This window comes from Labeo rohita, chromosome 5, assembly GCF_022985175.1.
Source record: "Labeo rohita strain BAU-BD-2019 chromosome 5, IGBB_LRoh.1.0, whole genome shotgun sequence".
Lineage (NCBI taxonomy): Eukaryota > Metazoa > Chordata > Actinopteri > Cypriniformes > Cyprinidae > Labeo > Labeo rohita.
Window position 1 is genome coordinate 14,774,377 of NC_066873.1, and position 20,219 is coordinate 14,794,595.

The 20,219-nt window shown below is 36.1% G+C and overlaps 2 protein-coding genes across 2 annotated transcripts; one reads left to right on the top strand and one right to left on the bottom strand.

Annotated features, from left to right (window-relative positions):
- The first annotated feature begins 211 nt into the window (after positions 1-211).
- zgc:158260 (uncharacterized protein LOC571389 homolog) lies at positions 212-5,827 on the top strand. Its single transcript, XM_051108894.1, has 8 exons — positions 212-355; positions 1,486-1,858; positions 2,948-3,105; positions 4,353-4,530; positions 4,609-4,791; positions 4,886-4,975; positions 5,081-5,158; positions 5,280-5,827. Exons 1-8 carry the CDS (start codon positions 312-314, stop codon positions 5,382-5,384), a joined length of 1,209 nt encoding a protein of 402 aa, XP_050964851.1. The 5' UTR covers positions 212-311; the 3' UTR covers positions 5,385-5,827.
- Positions 5,828-5,952: 125 nt separating this feature from the next.
- On the bottom strand, positions 5,953-19,943 carry LOC127164812 (coiled-coil domain-containing protein 158-like). Its single transcript, XM_051108893.1, has 15 exons — positions 19,664-19,943; positions 18,883-18,993; positions 18,726-18,789; positions 15,320-15,559; positions 14,895-15,063; positions 13,730-13,870; positions 12,664-12,776; positions 9,413-9,571; positions 9,214-9,306; positions 9,024-9,131; positions 8,799-8,932; positions 8,626-8,688; positions 8,331-8,398; positions 8,096-8,239; positions 5,953-7,906 (listed from the first exon to the last, which is right to left on the bottom strand). The coding sequence occupies exons 4-15, from the start codon at positions 15,464-15,466 to the stop codon at positions 7,851-7,853; spliced, it is 1,395 nt and encodes a 464-aa protein (XP_050964850.1). The 5' UTR covers positions 15,467-15,559; positions 18,726-18,789; positions 18,883-18,993; positions 19,664-19,943; the 3' UTR covers positions 5,953-7,850.
- Positions 19,944-20,219: the final 276 nt, after the last annotated feature.

Below are 20,219 nucleotides of genomic sequence, written 5' to 3' on the forward strand. Positions count from 1 at the left end.
ACTTTATTCTACATATTCAGCAATTCAAATGTTTATCTATAATAAGCGTTTGGTCAAATACTGCTCCTTTCAGCTGTACTACACCGTTTCTTCTGTAATATTATCACAAAGCTCCCTCTTGTGGTTTAAACGCGCCCCTCGTCTTAAGTGTAGTCACTAAGAACTACAAGTACCAGAGCGTCTGTTTGTTGTGCTGCCATAGCAACCGAACCAACATTCCAGATTTTACCTTTTGTATTGATAAACTCAGCCACATCGGAGAGAAAACGAACGGTTTTAAACATAATATACAAGCATATTATACGAGCGAAATGTCTTTCAAAAATGGACAGGCGGAAAACATTAAGTTCCCCTGGTAAGTTGCACATTTTGCGACCGCGATCGTTTTGTTTTTCATTAATTGCAAAATCAGTACTGTGTAACTTACTCTCAAATTATATTGTACTAACATTTAACATGAAAATCTGACCATTTAAGAAGACTTTTCCAGGTTTCCTTCATTTTCCCCCTACATCTAGGCCACTCAAAACGTTTCAATAAAAAGTTTTTTGGAAATATGCACTTTGTTAACTTAATGTTAAACATTATGTAAGCTAATTCTCAAGTCTCTCCTGGACAATGTCTTTTTATTTCCATCATGTTAGGTTCAGTCCTGTTTGTTCATTTTCTTGTCATTGCCGTCAAGTTGCATAAATACATTCTCAAATTTCAATGTAAGTTTTTTTTTTCACCCAAAAAAGAAAATTTGTTAAAAATTTACTCAGCCTTTGGCTGAGATGCAGAGAGATTTAGCATTACATCACTTGCTCCACAGTGGATTCATTGCAGTGAATGGGTGCCGTGAGAATGAGAGTCCAGACAGCTGATAAAAACATCATAATAATCCACAAGTAATCTACACTTCTCCAGTCTATCAATTAACATCTTGTGAAGTGAAAAGCTGTGTGCTTTTAATAAAAAAAATGCATCCTCTATGCATAATCTTGCTTTCTCCAGTGAAAAAGTCATCTGGTCTGAATCAGGAGAGAAATATGCACAGATCAAACACTGTTTAGAAACAAAAAAAAAAAAGTCCAAAACAAATATGTTGGTGGATTTTCATGTGAGAGGACAACAGCAGATGGACTTTTTCACTGGAGGAAGCATTATTATGGACTCATTATTTTGGCCAGAAGCAATGTTTTAAAGTTAAAAATGTCTTGATTGATTTGTTTATACCAAACATGCACTGAAATGTAGATTACTTGTGGATCATTGTGATGTTTTTATCAGCTGTTTGGACTCTCATTCTGATGGCACCCATTCACTACAGTGAGCAAGTGAGGGAAAATTCCACTGGTGAGCAAGTGAGGGAAAATTTCAAGCTAAATTTCTCCAAATCTGTTCCATGAAGAAATAAACTTCATCTTGGACAGCCTGAGGGTCATTAGTTCATCAGGTACTGCATAAAATTTGTAACCACAACTTTTTTGTCTTTGTCTTTAGGTTTAAGGAACGGCTAAAGACGAAATATCTCAGGGATCTAAGGCAAAAGCAGCAGTTATCTGGGTCATTAGACAGTCGCAAATGGCGCTTTTTGTCCCAGGGCCTGGATGATTTTAGAGACGGTTACCCAACAGTCCATAAAGAGCTCTTCACTCAGTGTAAGAGTGGACCCTCCCCAGCAGTCTTTGGCATGCCGAATCACGCTTGTTCAGTGAAGTTCCCAAAGAAAAGACTGAGTAAAAATCAAGTGTGTTACTCAAAGCAGAATCCCCAGAATCAAGCTCAGCGTGAGTTCATTGACGCTGTTGAATACAAACTCAAACAACACCCTCTGGCCCTCTATCCTCATCTGGAGAGCGGTATGACTCCTGAGGTAACCACATTTATGGTCAATATATTTCAGTTATTTGCAGCATGTAAATACACTTAAACTCATGTTGAAGTTTCTGTTAGCAATTTCTTAAAATACCATTTATTACCTGGCAAATAACGCTGAAGCAGGGCACACTTTGAGAAACGACATCTTATTTCTGAATCAGAACACGGGCCGCGTCAATGGTGTTAGTATGAGTGGGAGCCGTTTTGATTTTAGAATCTTTTTGAATATTTAGTATCTTTTAAAGGTTTTAATATTTAAATTAAAAAAAATTGTGGACATTTATAATTTGTGTTATTTTATCCTCATATTAAACCGCAAAAACTAACAGTGTTGTAATGGGGTTTCTAATACAGGTGCTTAGATAGTGATGGTAACTTTGACATCTTTCTCTCATCTGACTGCACTGTAAAAAATAAAAAACAATTTGTTGAGTCAGCTTAAAATAATTTGTTACCCTGCTGCCTTAAAATTTTAAGTTTAGTCAACTCAAATAAGTTTATTCAACTTGAAATGTTAAGTTGTACTAAGTAACAACTTAGATATTTGTGTTTGCTAAACTTAACAGATGGGTAGGTAACCCAAGTTTTTTTTTTGAGTTGACTGAACTTAAAATTTTAAGGCAGCCAGGTTACAAATTATTTTAAATTGACTCACAACAAATTGTTTTTTACAGTGTGGCGTAATTTATTTCTATGTATTTTTTCCTTTTTTGGAAAGTCGTGGAAATTAAACAGTCAATTTCTCACTCCCCTGCGTTTCTGTTGTCTAAGCAATCGGGAACACAAAAGATTATATTAGTCACATTCATGACTATAAATCATTACTCAACAGTGACCACATTCTCTTCTGAGAACCATGAAAATGTGAAGTCGACTGAAAGCTGGGGGAGTTTTGGGGAAATCTGTTTAGAAACAGTCATTGTTCTGCAATTCCATTTGGTGCTTCTAGTAGTGCAGAAGTCTCTAACCGAGCTTTAAATACGAGAGAAGACAAAAGAAAAAAATTGTATGTGCAACATGGAATATTAATTGCAATGTAGAATATACAGAGAATGCATCCAAATGTATTCTGCTTTTTCAATAGCTATTTGATCAGGTGTTGTCAGTCCTGGATCCTGATATGTGCATGAAGGGAGAACTGTCCATAACCTCTCCATCCAAAAAAGTGGAGCATCTAGAAAAAAGCAGCGCACAATGTGAAATCTCAACTCCGGAAACCATAAAACCGTCCATCACCATCAAGTGATTTTCTTTTCTTCTTCTTTTGAGCACATGTTTCTGATTTTGGTTCTAATCTCATCCCAAAGGGATGAATCAGGTCACAATGTTAGGTTAAAAACAGTACTCCTATTTTAAAGAATTTTTTCTGTTGGTGAGTGATCATGTTATATACAGTTGAGGTCAAAAGTTTACATACACCTTGCAGAATCTTCAAAATGTTAATTATTTTATAAGATAATAAAGAGGGAATATACAAAATGTGTGTTATTTAGTACTGACACATAAAATATGTTTACATATTGTCCACGAGAGAAAATAATAGCTGAATTTATAAAAATGACTGTTCAAAAGATTACATACACTTGATTCTCAATACTGTGTTGTTACTTGAGTGATCCACAGCTGTGTTTTATTGTTTTAGTGATAGTTGTTCATGAGTCCCTTGTTTGTCCTGAACAAAATGTCAATTTGAACTCTTGAATTTGAAAAATGAATTTGAACTCTTTCCAACAATGACTGTATGATTTTGAGATCTATCTTTTCACACTGAGGACAACTGAGGGACTCATATGCAACTATTACAGAAGGTTCAATCACTCACTGATGCTTCAGAAGAAAAATGTTGCATTAAGAGCCAGGGGTGTAAACTTTTGAACAGAATGACATTTTTCTCATTTTGCCGAAATATCATATTTTTCATTTAGTACTGCTCTTCAGAAGCTACAGAAGGTTCTTACATGTTTCCCAGAAGACAAAATAAATTAAATGTACCCTGATCTTCAAATTCAAAAGGTTATCACCTCCAGGCTCTTAATGCATTGTGTTTCCTTCTGGAGCACCAGTGAGTGTTTGAACGTTCTGTAATAGTTGCATATGAGTCCCTCAGTTGTCCTCAGTGTGAAAAAAGATGGATCTCAAAATTATACATTCAGTTGGAAAGGGTTCAAATACGCAAAAATGCTGAAAAATCAAAGAATTTGTGGGACCTGAAGGATTTTTCTGAAGAACAGCAGTTTAACTGTTCAGGACAAACAAGGGCCTCATGAACAACTATCACTAAACAAAAAAATGTTACTATATGTAAACTTCTTTTATGTGAAATCTTTTTGAAGTCAGTACTAAATAAAGAAATAACATGCATTTTGTATGATCCCTCTTATTTTGATAAAATAATTAACATTTTGCAAATTCGGCAAGGTGTATATAAACTTATGATCTCAAATGTATATTGTAATACCATTTCTGATAATGTTCTTACATTTCTCAAGACCACAAAAGGAAAAATGTAAAGAGGCCAGACCAAGAAATCCTTATAAATGGCAGAAACTTAAAGAAACTTTGCGTGTCGAAGATCATATGGCGAGTGTTAAACACCTGCACTCCGTATTGCAAGAAGATGACAAGCAGATGATTACCAAGCTCTTCTGTGAATGGATTACTTCACTGGTAATACTTCTTCATGCACACATTAAAGCACACAAATCAGATATGAAGTCTAAAAGGTTATTTAACCTGTTAACTCAGGATGGAGAAACCAGTGATTTGACAGAGTCAGCCATCTTGGATTTGTTTAAGAGTGACTATGAAAAGAAACCCTCCTTGTCCCTACCTATTAACAAGTCTGATCCTAATCAAGCTCCAAAACCAAAACTCTACAGCTCTGTGGAAGAACATCATAAAGACCAGAGTGTTGAAGAGTTGACTCAGGTTGGGGATATTGCATTTGTTCTTAACATTTACATTTTGTGTTGTTTTCCCAAAACTGTGGATTAATAAGTCTTGTCAAATGTTTGTTTGACAGGTCTATAAACCCAAGAGAACCCAGGATGCCAATGATCCTCTAAGAGATATCACAGGAAGCCTGGACTTTGAAGAACAGCTGAGCGAGAAGGTGACTTATATAGCATCTACTAGTCGTGACAGCTGATGATGAGACAAACCAGTCTGAGCTCTATTTAGTTGTTTTGAGTTCCATTCATATTTTCCTATCATCTAGGGTGAGGAGCTAAAGCAGATTCATGGCATTCAGGCATTCAGAGAGTTCATTATCAACAAGGGAGTGAGAATGCCATGGGTAATGCAAGAGATTACTCTAACAGCTGGATATTTTATGAGTGTAAATTTGAATTATATTCATTATGATTAAGCATATTGTTAATTATATAAGAATTAATTATTTTATGTCCCATGTGTAGTTTCTCAGTGCTGTCTTCCCTGAAGATGAACAGAAGAACAGGATCAGAAGCTCAAACACCGCAAGCTCCACATCATCGTCATCTAAAGGGAGAGCTGTCCATTAAGATCTTTAAATAGTACTCCCTTATGTTGTTTTATTGAACATCACTTCACACATTCATGCATCAGCTGCTGAGTGCAGTCCCCCAGACTACAATTTTTGTGATCAAAGCAACATTTTACCCCAGGCCAGATTTCTGTATTATGTTGTTTTACGATCAAAAAAATAAAGCTAGGGCGTATTTGGCATGGTTCTCTCTTCCTCTAGTTTTCTTCATTCATTCATAAACTTTTCACTGAAAAACAAACACTGATTTCTCAGCACCCTGGTGGGAATTACAAGGGCTTTCTAAGGATTTTTAGGTAAACAGGCTGAAGTCTCTCAAGGCTCTCATGTATTCTGCCATGCTAATGAGCTGCACTTGGCTAAGTTCTACATTGTCTTCTAGTGCTTTTTTTCCGTGTTTAAGTGCTATATTTGGGTCACCAGTGCATCTGTCAACCCAAAATAAAGGACAGCTCAGTAACTTTGTTTTGGTAAGCCTTTTTCTGCAAGCTTATGAAAACAAGCCAGTCAGATTTTGCACCCCCCATAATGTGGCAAGGGGATATTATAATACTAGTGCCCTTTAATCTGCACATTTCCACCCACGGTGCTGCCGTTTTGTTTTCGCAAGCGACAACAGTGTACAGTTCTAACACCATAGTGAAAGTTCGAGCAAGACATGCTAACTGTTCGTCATTGGCTGCACAGACGAGCACAGAACACTATTTAGAGTCCCAGCCTCAGAGGAGACAAGAGAGCAGTGGATTTATTGATTTATTTACTGTATATGACACTGCTGCCACACAGATCTAATATAAATGTGATTTCTTTCCCAGTCATTTACCTTTACAGACATAACTGACGTTTTTTGTAACTCTTGTGTTTTTAACATAAACTTGTGTGTATTTGACAATTTAAGGGCAATAAGACATTAAAGAGAACTTAGTTTAGCACTCACATGCCATGTGACAGCTGCGTTGTGTGTGTGTGCTTCGGATGTGTGCGCTCAGAAAACCCTATATCAGAAGTTTAAACTAATGTGGCCTTAAAATGCTCAATTTCATCACGATAGACATGATAATCAAAACCAAACAGTTGTTTATTGGCTATGATGTAAACCAGGGGTCACCAGACCCGGTCCTGGAGGTTTGGTGTCCCTGCAGAGTTTAGCTCCAATCCTAATCAAACACACCTGAACCAGCTAATCAAGGTCTTACTAGGTATACTTGAAACTTCCAGGCAGGTGTGTTGAGGAAAGTTGGAGGTAAACTCTGCAGGACACCGGCCCTCCAAGAACAAATTTGGTGAGCCCTGATGTAAACAGATGTATCTGAGCTATGAACTGTAAATGCATAGACATGAACGAAAACAGCATGTTTCTGCTTCCACTCAAAATAGGCTTTTTCAAAATTATATAATTATGATCTGAGAAAAAATTTTGTTTTTTGAGGAAAACTTTTCAGGATTTTTCTCCATATAGTGGACTTCTACGGTGCCGAGTTTGAACTTCCAAAATGCAGTTTAAATGCAGCTTCAAAGGGCTCTAAATGATCCCAGCTGAGGAAGAAGGGTCTTATCTAGCGAAACGATTGATTAAAAAAAAAAATACAAATGACATACTTTTTACCCTCAAATGCTTGGTTCAAGACAGGGTAGGTCGAAAAACTCCCATCTCATTTGCTTCTCCAACTTCAAAATCATCCTACATCTCTGTTTTACCTGTTTTTGTAATAGGCGCTTGATCTTCTTTGCATGTTCACTTGAAGTTGGAGGAGAAAATGAGATCTGAGTTTGTCGACATACCCTAACTGTCATGAACCAGAATACACAGTTAATGCAAAGCTAGACAAGACAAGCATTTGAGGTTAAAAAGTATATAACTTAAACTGCATTTTGGAAGTTTAAACTCAGGGGCATTATAAAAGTCTACTATATGGAGAGAAATCCTGAAATGTTTTCCTCAAAAAACAATTTCTTTACAACTGAAGAAAGAAAGACATGAACATCTTGGATGACAAGGGGGTGAGTAAATATTTGTAAATTTTTGTTCTGCAAGTGAATTTCTCCTTTAAGGTTGAACCACTGATGTCACATGGACTACTTTAACAATGTCCTTAATACCTTTCTGGGACTTGAACATGTCAGTTGTGTTGCTGTCTATGCAGGGTCAGAAAGCTCTGTATTCTTTTTTTTTACATACAGGGGTTGTATTAAGCAGCACATAAAAAGTTTTGGGTTTCTACTTTTTTCAAAATTAAAATGTCTGACAAATATTACATGTAATCCACTTTGTTTGTGATGAAGAAAGCAAATAGTGTGAGCATGACTATATGTCTGTTCTGACAGATCCATTTTCGACTCCTTCCCCAAATACAAATGGCAAATTTTATCAATCAGTAAGGCCAGCCTCAGTCAAAGTCAGTCAAACGCACCTATTAAGACCAAAATGAAGAAAACAGTCTCATTCTGGCCATCATCCTGCAGTTTAAGATCCTTCATTCTTCCATGCTTGTCCTGTGGGCTCATCTTGATTGTTGGCATCTGATAAAAGACCAATAAAACTCCAGCTTTACAACTTAGCTTATTAATCACTCGCTATGATTTACAACATACAATAAACAAATGAAATCTACTGGCATATAGGCACTGTTAAACAAATCACCCTGCAGGCATCATTTATGTGTTTAAATTTCATAAAATGCCTCTAATTGTGTTTGAGGTGAAGCTCACATATCTGATTGGCACTGGCAGGGCGCTTTATCTCCAGCCAGTAGTTTCTGTCAGCGGGAAGATCAGAAGTGAGGAGAAGGTGCACAGGAGACCTGCGTCCTGTCGCACAAGCAGAGCTGGGACAGCATATCTGTCCTGCTTTATCTGTTAAACAAGAGACATTTTATTATATTTATACATTTTTCCAAATAATCATTTTTTTATCATTGATTAGTGTAGCAGCACAAAGACTCACTGTCAGCTGATAAAGTGCTGTTGCAATCCTGCTTGTTAGGTTCAGCAGTTCTGAAGGACATTGGCTCACTGCATCAAAGCACACATGCAACACAAGCAGTATATGCATTAAATGTGTCTCAGAGCACTAACTCTTGACTCAGAGAGTGGAGAACAAGCATAAATCACTGGCGAGAAGCACTTAAATGTTACAAAATGGCTTTATTGAGGCAAAGCAGCTTCTTGAGCATGAAGCATCCATGCATGTGTGGTTAAATGTTATGAAACTACTTGTAAGTGCACTTTTTTTCTCCTACCTATAACTGGTTATTCTCCCAATTGGCCTTGTGGTACTTTCAGAACCTTTAGTTCCTGTAGGTCTGCAAACAGAAAACGATCAATAACACTTTAGTGCTTTACAAAACTCTACTTGTACTTGTAACTTGTAGACTTCCCTTTCCTCTATCTTTTTTTTGTGAATGAGACTCACAGTCTAGATTTGTGGTCTTCCTCAGGTCTCCTTCTGAAGCTTGAGGTAGTGTGTGGCCCTTGCTCTTCAGCAATCCCACCACGCAGCTCTCTTAGAAAACTCTTCAGCTCCATGATGAGGTCAGAGCCTCTCATCTGGAAAGATTCCAGAGGAAAATCCGTTCCAGCACATCCTGTCAATTCAGATATTTAAGTGTGTGGGTGGTTAGCAGGGCTTTTTGCATACCTCCATTAGGCCATTAACGTTATGCTGAGCGATGGGAAGATGAGTCTGTAGGGTACGGCTGCTGGCTGGAGATCTGGACACGTTACGCCAGTTCTGGCTTTGCAATTCCTAAGCAAAAACATACACATGTAAATAAACAGAGAACAATAAACACTGACTAGAAGATGATATAAAATAATTACATTTTTACCTTTATCTCTAATGCATGTTGCAGTTTTAGCCTCATATGCTCCTGTTCCTGCTTCTGAATAAAGTCTTGGCATTCAGAAAAACTGTCAGACATCTGTAGATTATATATTGTAATGTTATGGTTTACATATAGAACAACTGTTCCATTTTTTGTTCAGTATTGTTGTACTGAAATAAGCCTCTGTTTAACATGACGGCACCTTGTATAAAGCTGCTTCCAGTCTCTCAGCTTTGCCTTTGAGTTCTCGCTCTTGTGAGCACAGAGTCTCCACTTCAGACTCCAGTCTTCTCCTGCTCTCCTTCTCTGACAGCAGCTCTTGTGTTTGTCTCTTAACCAGTAATGCCTGACGGTGCTTCTCCTATGACACACAAACACATACTTACTTGTACTTGCACACAAATATTCACAAAAGTGAAAACAAACATAAACAGACTATGCAAAAAACTGTGGGAATAAACCTAAGCCCAAGTGTTTTTGCTAAATTTATGTCTGGAAGACACATCAGTTTTAACTGTTATTCTGAAATGCTCTGCTATTATTTTCATTTATAATAACGAACTTCCAACAAATAGTGAAACACTTTCTTAAATGCAACTAAGAACTAATATTTTATCTATGTGATCCTTCAAATTAGCATATAGTTGAGTAAGAAATACACATAATCTGAAAGAGAACAATTTACACTGATTATTCTGTTCAAAAGTTTACACCCCCCCACTGTTAATGCATTATGTTTCCTTCTTGAACTTCAGTGTATGTTTGTAGCTTTTGTAATGGTTGTTTATGAGTTCCTCAGTTGTCCTCAGTGTGAAAAGATGGATCTCAAAACCAGTCACTGTTGGAAATGGTTCAAAAATGCTGGAAAACCGAAGAATGTGCAGGACCTTAAGTATTTTTCTGAAAAACGGCAGGCAGATTAACTTTGGGAAAAAAGGGACTTGTAAGCAGCAAAAAAAAAAAAAAAAAAAAAAAATACAACCAAAGAAAAATGTTGTGATGAATTCAGTTATTATTTTGTCTTAGGGTCTGTATGTGAACATCTGTAGTGTGAAATAGCTTTTTCAGGGCAGTACTATATATAAAAAAACAAATGCATTTTGTATGATCCCTCTTTTTTTTTTTTTTTTTTTGAATTGATAGCATTTTGTAGATTTTACAACGTGCGTGTAAACTTATGACTACAACTGTACAAGTATACACTCTAAAACTGTGGTTTGCCTGGAAAATGTCTCTTTTAAATGATTTAAAATCATTTCTAACAAGCATACCAGAGCATGCTGCACCTACATTCAGGTCATATTTCCCACTGTCTGTCTGATAGTCCACACCTATAAATATTTCATGAATATTGCTGGTAGACGAAGGGAATCCCTGACAGTGCTTTGTGAAAATAGAGAAGTGCTTGACGGTCAATAAAATGATTTCCCTTGGTCTCAAGCTTAAGGACACTGTTTCAGTTTGCTGTTTCATAAAGAAAAATATTAAAAAGTGCCATTTTTAGAATGCAGACACCATAAGGCTGAAATGCCAAAACTTATTTTACAGTGTTATGAAAAATCTGAGCTATAACTTTCCCCACAAAAGTTATTATCTGGAAAATACATAAGTATACACTTTTCTGAAACTTTTCTAACATTATCATATCAGATGTTATCTATATATGTGATCACAAAACCTTTTTTATATTTATACATCAACTGAAAAATGAATAAATAAGCTTTCCATTGATGTATGGTTTGTTAGGACAGGACAATATTTTGCTGAGATACAACTATTTAAATATCTGGAATCTGGGGGTGTAAAAAAAAATCAAAATATTGAGAAAATCGCCTATAAAGTTGTCCAGATGAAGTTCTTAGCAATGAATATTACTAATCAAAAATTAGGTTTTGATATATTTACCGTAGGAAATTTACAAATTCTTTACTTAATATCCTAATGATTTTTGGCATAAAAAAATCGATTATTTTAACCCATACAATGTATTGTTAGCTACTTACGACTGGTTTTGTGGTACAGGGTCACAAATATTTAAAGTGTTATTTTTCCAATTGTCTGTAATTTAATCTCCAAATTTTAATAGTAGCTAACTTGCTAACAGTTTGGGTCTGAACCTTTTTAACATTGCATACAGTGGTGGACAGTAAAGAAGTATTTTTACTTCATTATTGTACTTAAATACATTATTTCAAGTATCTGTACTTTATCAGAGAGTTTTTATTTTGGAAAACTTTTACACATACAGTGCTGTGCAAAAGTCTTAGGTCACTAGTATTTTCACCAGCTAGGAAATAGGTGGTAGGAAATATCAGTTTACATTTCTAAACATTCATTTTGCCATTAAATGTAATAATCCAGTGAGATTTTTGTTTGCACAAGGAGTCTGACAACAGCCAGTGCTCCACACAGAGATCTGATCTCACTATCATCCAGTCTGTCTGGAATGACAAGGGAAAAAGCTGCTTTAAACGCAAAGGGTGGTCACACCAAATGTGGATTTAATTTAGTTAACAGAAGTTAATTTGTAAAGAAAATTATTTAAGACATTATTTTTGACAGCGTCCTAATTTTACAGCATTTTTACACAAGTGCCCAAAACTTAGTTTTACAACAGTACTGTAGTTTTGCAGGTCGGTTTCTTGAAGCATCTTGGAAATGTTGCCACAGTTCTTCTGGATCTAGTCTGTCTCAGTTTGTTCTGTTTCTTCATGTCATTCCAGACAGACTGGGTTATGTTGAGATCAGATCTCTGTGTGGAGCACTGGCTGTTGTCAGACTCCTTGCACAAACAAAAATCTCACTGGATTATTACAATTAATGGCAAAATGAATGCCTGGAAATGTAAACTGATATTTCCTACTGACACACTACAGCAAAAGATAGAAATAACTGACTTAAAACCATTTTTTTGTTGGTGAAAATACTAGTGGTTTTTTGCACAGTACTGTACTTCACTACATTCCAAGGCATAATATGGTATTTTTTTACTCCACAATTCAAAAAAACATATCATTCCTTGTTATTTTAAACCAGAGAAATCGCCACCTCCTCTGAGACACAAGACTGATGTCAGATTCAAGAACAAGCTTCTTTTCAATGAGCCTGTTGAATTCACAAATCACACTGAAGTGTACAGTAATTTTTAAAATACTAAAACCATTTCTTTTATATAATACAATTTGTTTCCTTGAATTATCAGTAATTTACATTATATTTTATAAGATTAATATTTCATTGATGAGTGCCTATTCTTTTAACTAAGTATATTAAAAAGCAAGTACCTCTGTACTTTTACTAATGGAAAGACAGTACTTTTACTGGAGTTATATTTGATTAGTGTATCTATACTTGACTTATGTACTTCGTCCACCACTGATCTCATAGACACATTAATTAGTAACAGGGTGGTATTGTGATAAACAGAAAGGCGTTGTTAGTGATGCACCCCACCGTCTTGAGCTTCTCTATGGTCTCCTCCAGCAGCTGAATTCTGCTTTGCAAGAAATCAATCTGCTCCCTTTTAGCAGTGATCTGTTTCTGCATTCCCAGAGCGAACATAAGACCTGAAATACATACAAAACCACAGTAAGTACCACAAATAAAACTCTGAAAAATAATTATTCTCTGTCCTGTCATAAAAAAATGGAATATTGTGTTCAATGAGGTGTCGCCCTAATTGTGAAATGCTTGACATTCAAACAGAATGAACTCAGGTTGTTATGTTAGCTGTATCACATGTTCACAAGTGAATAACTTGAACTATATTGTTAATGCTTTGTCTGCTGTTCAAAAGACACTTTGTCCAGCGAACCAATGAACTGAACTTACGTCATATGAGACCATTTTCCCATTCTGTCCCTCTCACAATTGAATAGGACAAAATGAAACAATGGAGGGTTACAGAGGTCAGACCTAAGAAATCATAGCTACATTATGTAACGACCCACAACCACGGCACACAGCGAGAACAAATGTTCTTTAACAATGTCTCAATGCACTGACGGCAAACAGCTGAGAACATTGTAGAAATGGTAAAATGCTATACTTCGTGCAGATTAAGTGATGGAAACGTACATAGTGGAATAACAGCGGGAGAGCATGGACCAGATCTATAATCTCAGTATGCTGTCTTCCTGCCATTATCCAGAACGCAGAACAACAAAACGACGGCCACACACTGGCTCTCTGTAAAGAATGTAAATGAATCCAGTAACGCAGGGTGTGGTCTTCCTCCCTTTATTTTATATACACTTGGCCTAGTTCTGGTTTTTCCTGAGGTAACACTGTGAACGGTGTAAAAACATCCTCACTTTAAATATCAACGGTGCTATGAATGGGTACGGATGCCTATATTTATATTTGAGCGTAATTAGGACCTTCCTGAAATTTATTCTGAAAGCTTTGATCTCAGAGGCCAGTCCTGTGAGGTTACCGAGGGCGAATCGTACAGCTCGGCTAAAAGAATTGATCATTTTGCATTTAAAACAAGGCATTTCTGTGTGTGTTTGTATAGTACCATGACTGTCAGCTCCCCTCAGTGTTCTCAAGGAGCTGTTGGCCTGCTCCAGCTCAGCCTGTACAGTCTTCAGCTGGGTCTTGAGTTTCAGGTTCTCTTGTTCCAGCTCACAGGTTTTACTGCCGAGCAGCTCTTGGCCCTCTGATGAGTTTTAGGGACAAAGTAAAAAAAAAAAATGTCAGGGTGATACTGATGGAAAAAGCCTCATTAAAAGAATGAAATTCTTGAAAAGAAAATCTTATTAAATAGTTTTGGATAATCTTTTATTATTACTTATTCTCTACTTTTCAAAAGGATTTGAGATCTGTAATTTTTCAATCTGTAATCATTACTTATTATTTGATTGTTCATACCACAAGAGCTATTAAATTTTAACTTTTCCTAAAAATCATTTTCCTCTTCTTAACTGTGGATACTATAGATGTTATGTCATGTCATTAACCCATATGACATTTACTTAGAGTTTTTGTTTCTGCCAAGTAATGTATATTACACTACCAGTCAAGATTTGTAATGTTTTTTAGAGAAGTCTCTTCTGCTTATCAAGCCTGCATTTATTTGATCCAAAATACAGCAAAAACTGTACATTTTTTAAATATTTTAACTATCTAAAAAAAATAATAATAATGGTTTTCTATTTGAATGTATTTTAAAATGTAATTTATTCCTGTGATCAAAGCTAAATTTTCAGCACCATTACTCCAGTCTTCAGTGTCACATGATCCTTCAGATTTGCATTTTATTATCATTATTATTATGATCAATAATTTAAAAAGGTGACTACATTTTCAAAATTCATCTTTGAAATCACAGGAATAAATTACATTTTAAAATATTCAAACAGAAAAAAGTTATTTGAAATAGAAAAAATATTTCAAAAATTTACTGCTTTTGCTGTACTTTGGATCAAATAATTGCAGGCTTGGTGAGCAGACACTTCTTTAAAAAAAACATGAAAAATCTTCCTGTTCAAAAACATTTGACAGGTAGTGTATGTCATTGACCCAGATGACTTCTGCTTTTGAGTTTTTCTGCTTTGTTTTTGCCATATAATGTATACAGTAACAAAAATAAAAGCAAAAATTACTTGTTCAAATAGTTTTTGGGACACTGTACTATTAGGTCTGCAGTGTGTGATGCTATTTAGATGAATCTGTGTTTGTACCTTTCAGCTGGGTAAGCTGCATACGCCACACTCCCAGCTCAGCGGTCATCTGCTGTTTCTCTAAAGTAAGCTGATCAACATTGCAGACCTTTTCTGAGAGCGCAGCCTGCTGACAGGCCTTCTCTCTCTCCATTGTGCTGAGTCTGAGCTCTGCCTGTCTCAATGCAGCCTGTTAAACCAACCGGTATATGGATGACATGCAATTATGAGAAGCTGTTCAGTGTTAAACCCCTTAGCTTGGAGCAAAAGAAAATAATCACGTAATATACCTTCATAGCTCTTCCTGTTCCAGCCACTGAGCATCAATAATGCCCATGAATAGGGTTATTTAATCTATAATCAGTTTAATATTTGAACAGAAACTACCTAATAGCTAAGGTATCCTATATTTTTCTACTCAAAGATTCTTCCATAAATTTCCCCACCTTCAGTTGCTGATTCTCCCCTCTAAGCTGTTCGATCTGGTTAGTCAAGTACTGTTGCATGTCCACAGTGCAGCTGTGATTTGAGATAATATGCAGGGCATTTTTCAGTTGTGTGCTCATCATCCTGTCATCTGCCTCTTCCGTCATGACCTTCAGCAGACCCTGAACCTCTTCCAGCTGGACATGGACCTGCTGCAGTTCATGCTGCTTCAACAATGCCCGCAGATTCCTTCTCTCCCACTAAAATACACATAACAAAACTCAAGTAAAAGCACTGGATATCCAAACATTTTTTAAAGAACCTGTGGTTTTTCTCCATATAGTGGACTTCAATGAGGATCAACAGGTTGAAGGTCCAAATTGCAGTTTCATTGCAGCTTCAAAGGGCTCTACATGATCCCAGCTGAGAAATAAGGGTCTTATATATTAAACAATCAATTGGTGGCGAGTGCGCTCCAGTGTGGCAGCAGAGCATGGGATTCAGAACAAAAATGAAACCGTCACCGTTTGTTTTGCTATGTTTTAATTTTAAACCCAGTTTAAGCTACAGCGATCTATCACGCCACATTAAAGAGCGCCAAAACGGTATTTATTGGTTGAATTTTCTAATGAAATGGACAGAATTTGAAATCTGAGACTCATATCAAAAGTAACAAAGCACAAAGATTGCCATATTAAATGGGAAGCGCACTATGTACTGTTCATTCATCAACTGAAAACAGCACAGACCAAAAGATCGACTGATATTTAACAATGACGGATAAAGTTAAAGTCTAACACAACCTCTGCATGTCATGTAGGCAGAACTACCGACCCTGTGTTTACAATGCAAATGTGCAAATAAAGTCAAACACCTTTTACGAGAAAAGCGTAAAACAACGTCGGATGATTTTAAAATTGAGGTGAAAATGAGATGGAGTTTTTCACCCTACCCTACCTTTTCGAAGTACACAGATGAAGAACTAACCACGTATGACCTTTCCAACGTGATTATGTAATGTGTTAAGTCATAGATGCGCATTACAGTGCTACTGCAAGATGAGCATTTGCTGTTTAAAAATAAAAAATATATTTTTTTATTTACTTATTTTAGAAAATGACCGATTGTTTCACTAAATAAGGCCCTTATTCCTTGGCTGGGATCTTGTAGAGTCCTTTGGAGCTTCATTGAAACTGCAGTTTGGAATTTCAAACCACTGGCCACCACTGAAGTCCACTATACGGAAAAAAATCCTGGAATGTTTTCCTCAAAAAACTTAATTTCTTTGTGACTGAAGAAAGAAAGACATGAACATCTTGGATGACATGGGGGTGAGTAATTTATCAGGAAATTTATTCTGTAAGTGAACTAATCCTTTAAAAGCACGGATCCTCTGCAGTGAATGGGAGCCGTCAGAATGAGAGTAAAAACAGCTAATAAAACAACAAAATAATACACAAATAATTCACAACTCCAGTCAATCAATCAACGTGTCATGAAGTGAAAAGCTACATGCTTATATTAGAAATATCCATTAAGATGTTTTTAACTTCAAACCTTTGTTTCCATGTAAAATACGAGTCCTTTATCCGTAATATTGCTTTCTCCAAAAAGTTGTCATGTCTGAGTCAGAAGAGAGATATGCACCGATCAAGCACTATTTACAAGTGAAAACAGCCCCAAACAGTTCTAAACAAATATGCTGAGTGGTATTTGATGTGAGAGGACAACAGGGTATGAACTTCTTCACGTAAGAAAGCATTTTTATTGATTACAGATTTGTATTTTTGCCAGAAGTGATGGTTTCAAGTTAAAAGACCTTAATAATGCATTTGTTTTTTGCATAAAGTGCAGTTTGCCATCTTCACAAGACATGTATTAATGGACTGGATTACTTGTAGATTATTGTGATATTTTTATCAGCTATTTGGTGTCTTATTCTGGTGGCACCCATTCACTACAGAGGATCCATTGGTGAGCAAGTGATGCAAAGCTAAATGTCTCTAAATCTGTTCTGATACTGAAAGACACTTATCGACATATTGGATGGCCTGAGAATAAGTAAATTTACAGCATTTTTTGGGGGTGAACTATTCCTTTAACATTACTGTATATAGTTAGGATGCCAAAAGAAATCACCTTATGAACTTTTAAAAGTGTGCAGAACACATTTATTGCATCTTTTGTCTATAATATGTTAAGTTCATGGTGATATTTATACATTTGCTTTATTTGAAGGAGTTTTTTATTTACTTTTGTAGGATAAACAACTTTGCTACTTTGTTTGGTGGGCACTTAATGTTCAAAGAAAAACTTGAAGCATAACCACTGTTATAAACAATATGAGTACAGATGATGTCACCTTATGTCAACAGTCATTTGTCAAGTTAAAAATGAAGAACATTCATCTTTGAATGATTCTGAACAAACTCAGTGAATGTGGTAAATCCTGTAAGCCAAGATGCAACTGCAGATATTCCTGTTGGAGTCTAAGGCTGGTACAGGCTGTGCCGACCCACAGTTGAGCTCCCTCTCTCTTAGCTTGCTAAAACTGATCTCAAATCACTTCTATTTCCCTGCACAAATCTGACAGCTCAATCAGAGACTCATGCTGTTCTGTCTCTAACAACAGCTCACAAGTTTAATAAACATACTGTAGTTCGAAAACGCCATTCTTTAAAATTAGTGCTGTTTAAAACATTTTGTGGCATCAGTGATTCTGTCTTCTGATCACCTTTTACTTTTGACAACACATTTCTTAAAACTAAATTGTGTCTTTTTTGCCCATTTGTGTCAAGTGCACAATACTTTCCTAAATGGAAATGCAACAATAAAGACCACTCCCCTGCCTATCATTGGTCAGTCTAACAGATAAGCCCATCCAAATCTCACGCCATTGGTTGAACCAACATTGTGGTGTGTTTGGGCTAGTCTGAATCCTTAAACAAACTGATCAATGTTTTGATAGTATCACAGAGACAGTGTTTAAAAATGTCTCATCAACATGTCTCTAGCAGTTGTTATTAATATCCTTTTTTCTGGAAAAAAAAAAAAAACTGAAAAGAAAAAGCAAAATATCAAAACAAACTAGTCTTAAGTAGCCTACACTGTTGTTTATTACTATAAGTTGGCAGAGTTTCGTATGTAATTGGGCTGAGAGGTCTCTTCCTCTCACGGCCTTCTTGGCCTGGGACTGGGATTGAGCCAACTCCTCCTCCACAGGCCTGAACCAGCAGCCAACTCAATTACGGCCCAACAAACCCTTCTCTCATTGTAGAGTACAGGCACATTGAGCATACGAAGGCTATCGAGCATACCAGATGCATCAGTCAGACAGTGCTAATGTGAAACATCCATAATCCCAGCATCCAAGATATCCAATTTTGGTGTAAACACAAGAAGGAGCTGGAAAACTCGTCTCATTACCTTGTTGTTTCTCTGACTCCAGCTCTTGTATCTTTCTCTGGTGTAAACAGGATATACTTCCAGACTGAATGTCAAACAAAACCATTTTAATCAAAACGTTACAGAAAGAAAAGGAATACCTTTCAGCTGGAAGGACATGTATAGGATGGGAACTTACTGTAATAACTCCAAAAGAAGTTGCAGACTGGTGGAATTAGTCTGTAAGCACCAAAGTTTCTCAGTCAATATCGCCACCTCCTGGTAATGACTGGTAATGAGATGCTCTTGTCTGTAACAGAATATAATGCAATGCACAATATTCCAGTGAAGTTCTGATACTGAGTGAACTATAAACTCAGTTTATCCATTCCATTTACATTATGTAGTATACTTCATAACAATTGTTTATTGTTTCGTATAGTGTATGCACTGTTCATATTGTGACAATCATTTTGTCATGGTTCCAATAAACAGGATTAAAATAAACATTATTTTGAAACAGGTAAGTATATACACTAAGACGGACAACTTCCTTAACTGGCCTCACTGAGCTGATTCTGTCTAATAAATTAAAGATAAATGTTTTGATTTCTTTGTGTGTTTTGTGAGTTATCCATAGTATATTTTTGACCTGGTTAATTTCCTCTCAGTTCACTCAGCTACTTACTTCAACACCTGAATGTTACTTAGATTTATGTGTATTTAATTATTTATTGTTGTTCAATAAATAATTTAACTGTGAGAATCAACAAATTGTGGACTTTTATTAGAACCATGAAAAATCAAAAATACGTTTTATGATCTTTGTTATAGAGTAACGTTAGATAAATATATACAATATCGCTGCATCCTTTCCACTCTGTTTATTATTAGCTGGCACGCAGGCATTGATATAAAAAGAAAGCAGTGCATATTATTTACATATAAATATTTGTAACCAAATTAACTTGTCAACTCACATAGCATGGCAGATGTTTGTTCTTTAGAAACAGCGCGCCGAATCTCTTCCGCTAGTGGACAGCAGGTGGTTTAACCAGAGATTGGTTTAAGTCATGTTTATCAGCTTTACTTTTGATAGCCAGAAAGCGTCCTGTATAACTGTGATATTCGCTTTCGCTACAAATTAAAATTGGAAGCACAACCAGTTTTAAGTTTAAAGTAAATCTATTTTGTTTGCATCTGCAACAAGATTTGACCAAAGCTACCTAACATGCTAGCTAGTGAGCAAACAGACACGGTGAAGCCATCGTCGTCACCATAGCAACTACACAGCTCGTAACAAGCTAACCAATTAGCTGGTAAAACGTCACTCCTTATGACTTTCCATTCATTCAGGTTATTGTAACATTTAAACATTGATTTCACTATGTGTGATATAGTCTTTGTAACATAGAATATTAAGGAAATTTATTTTATTGACAAAATATTATATTTCATAAATGTAAATTTTCTTCAACATTACCCACATAATTACATTTTCTTTATGACTTCAACTACGTAATTATAACACTTAAA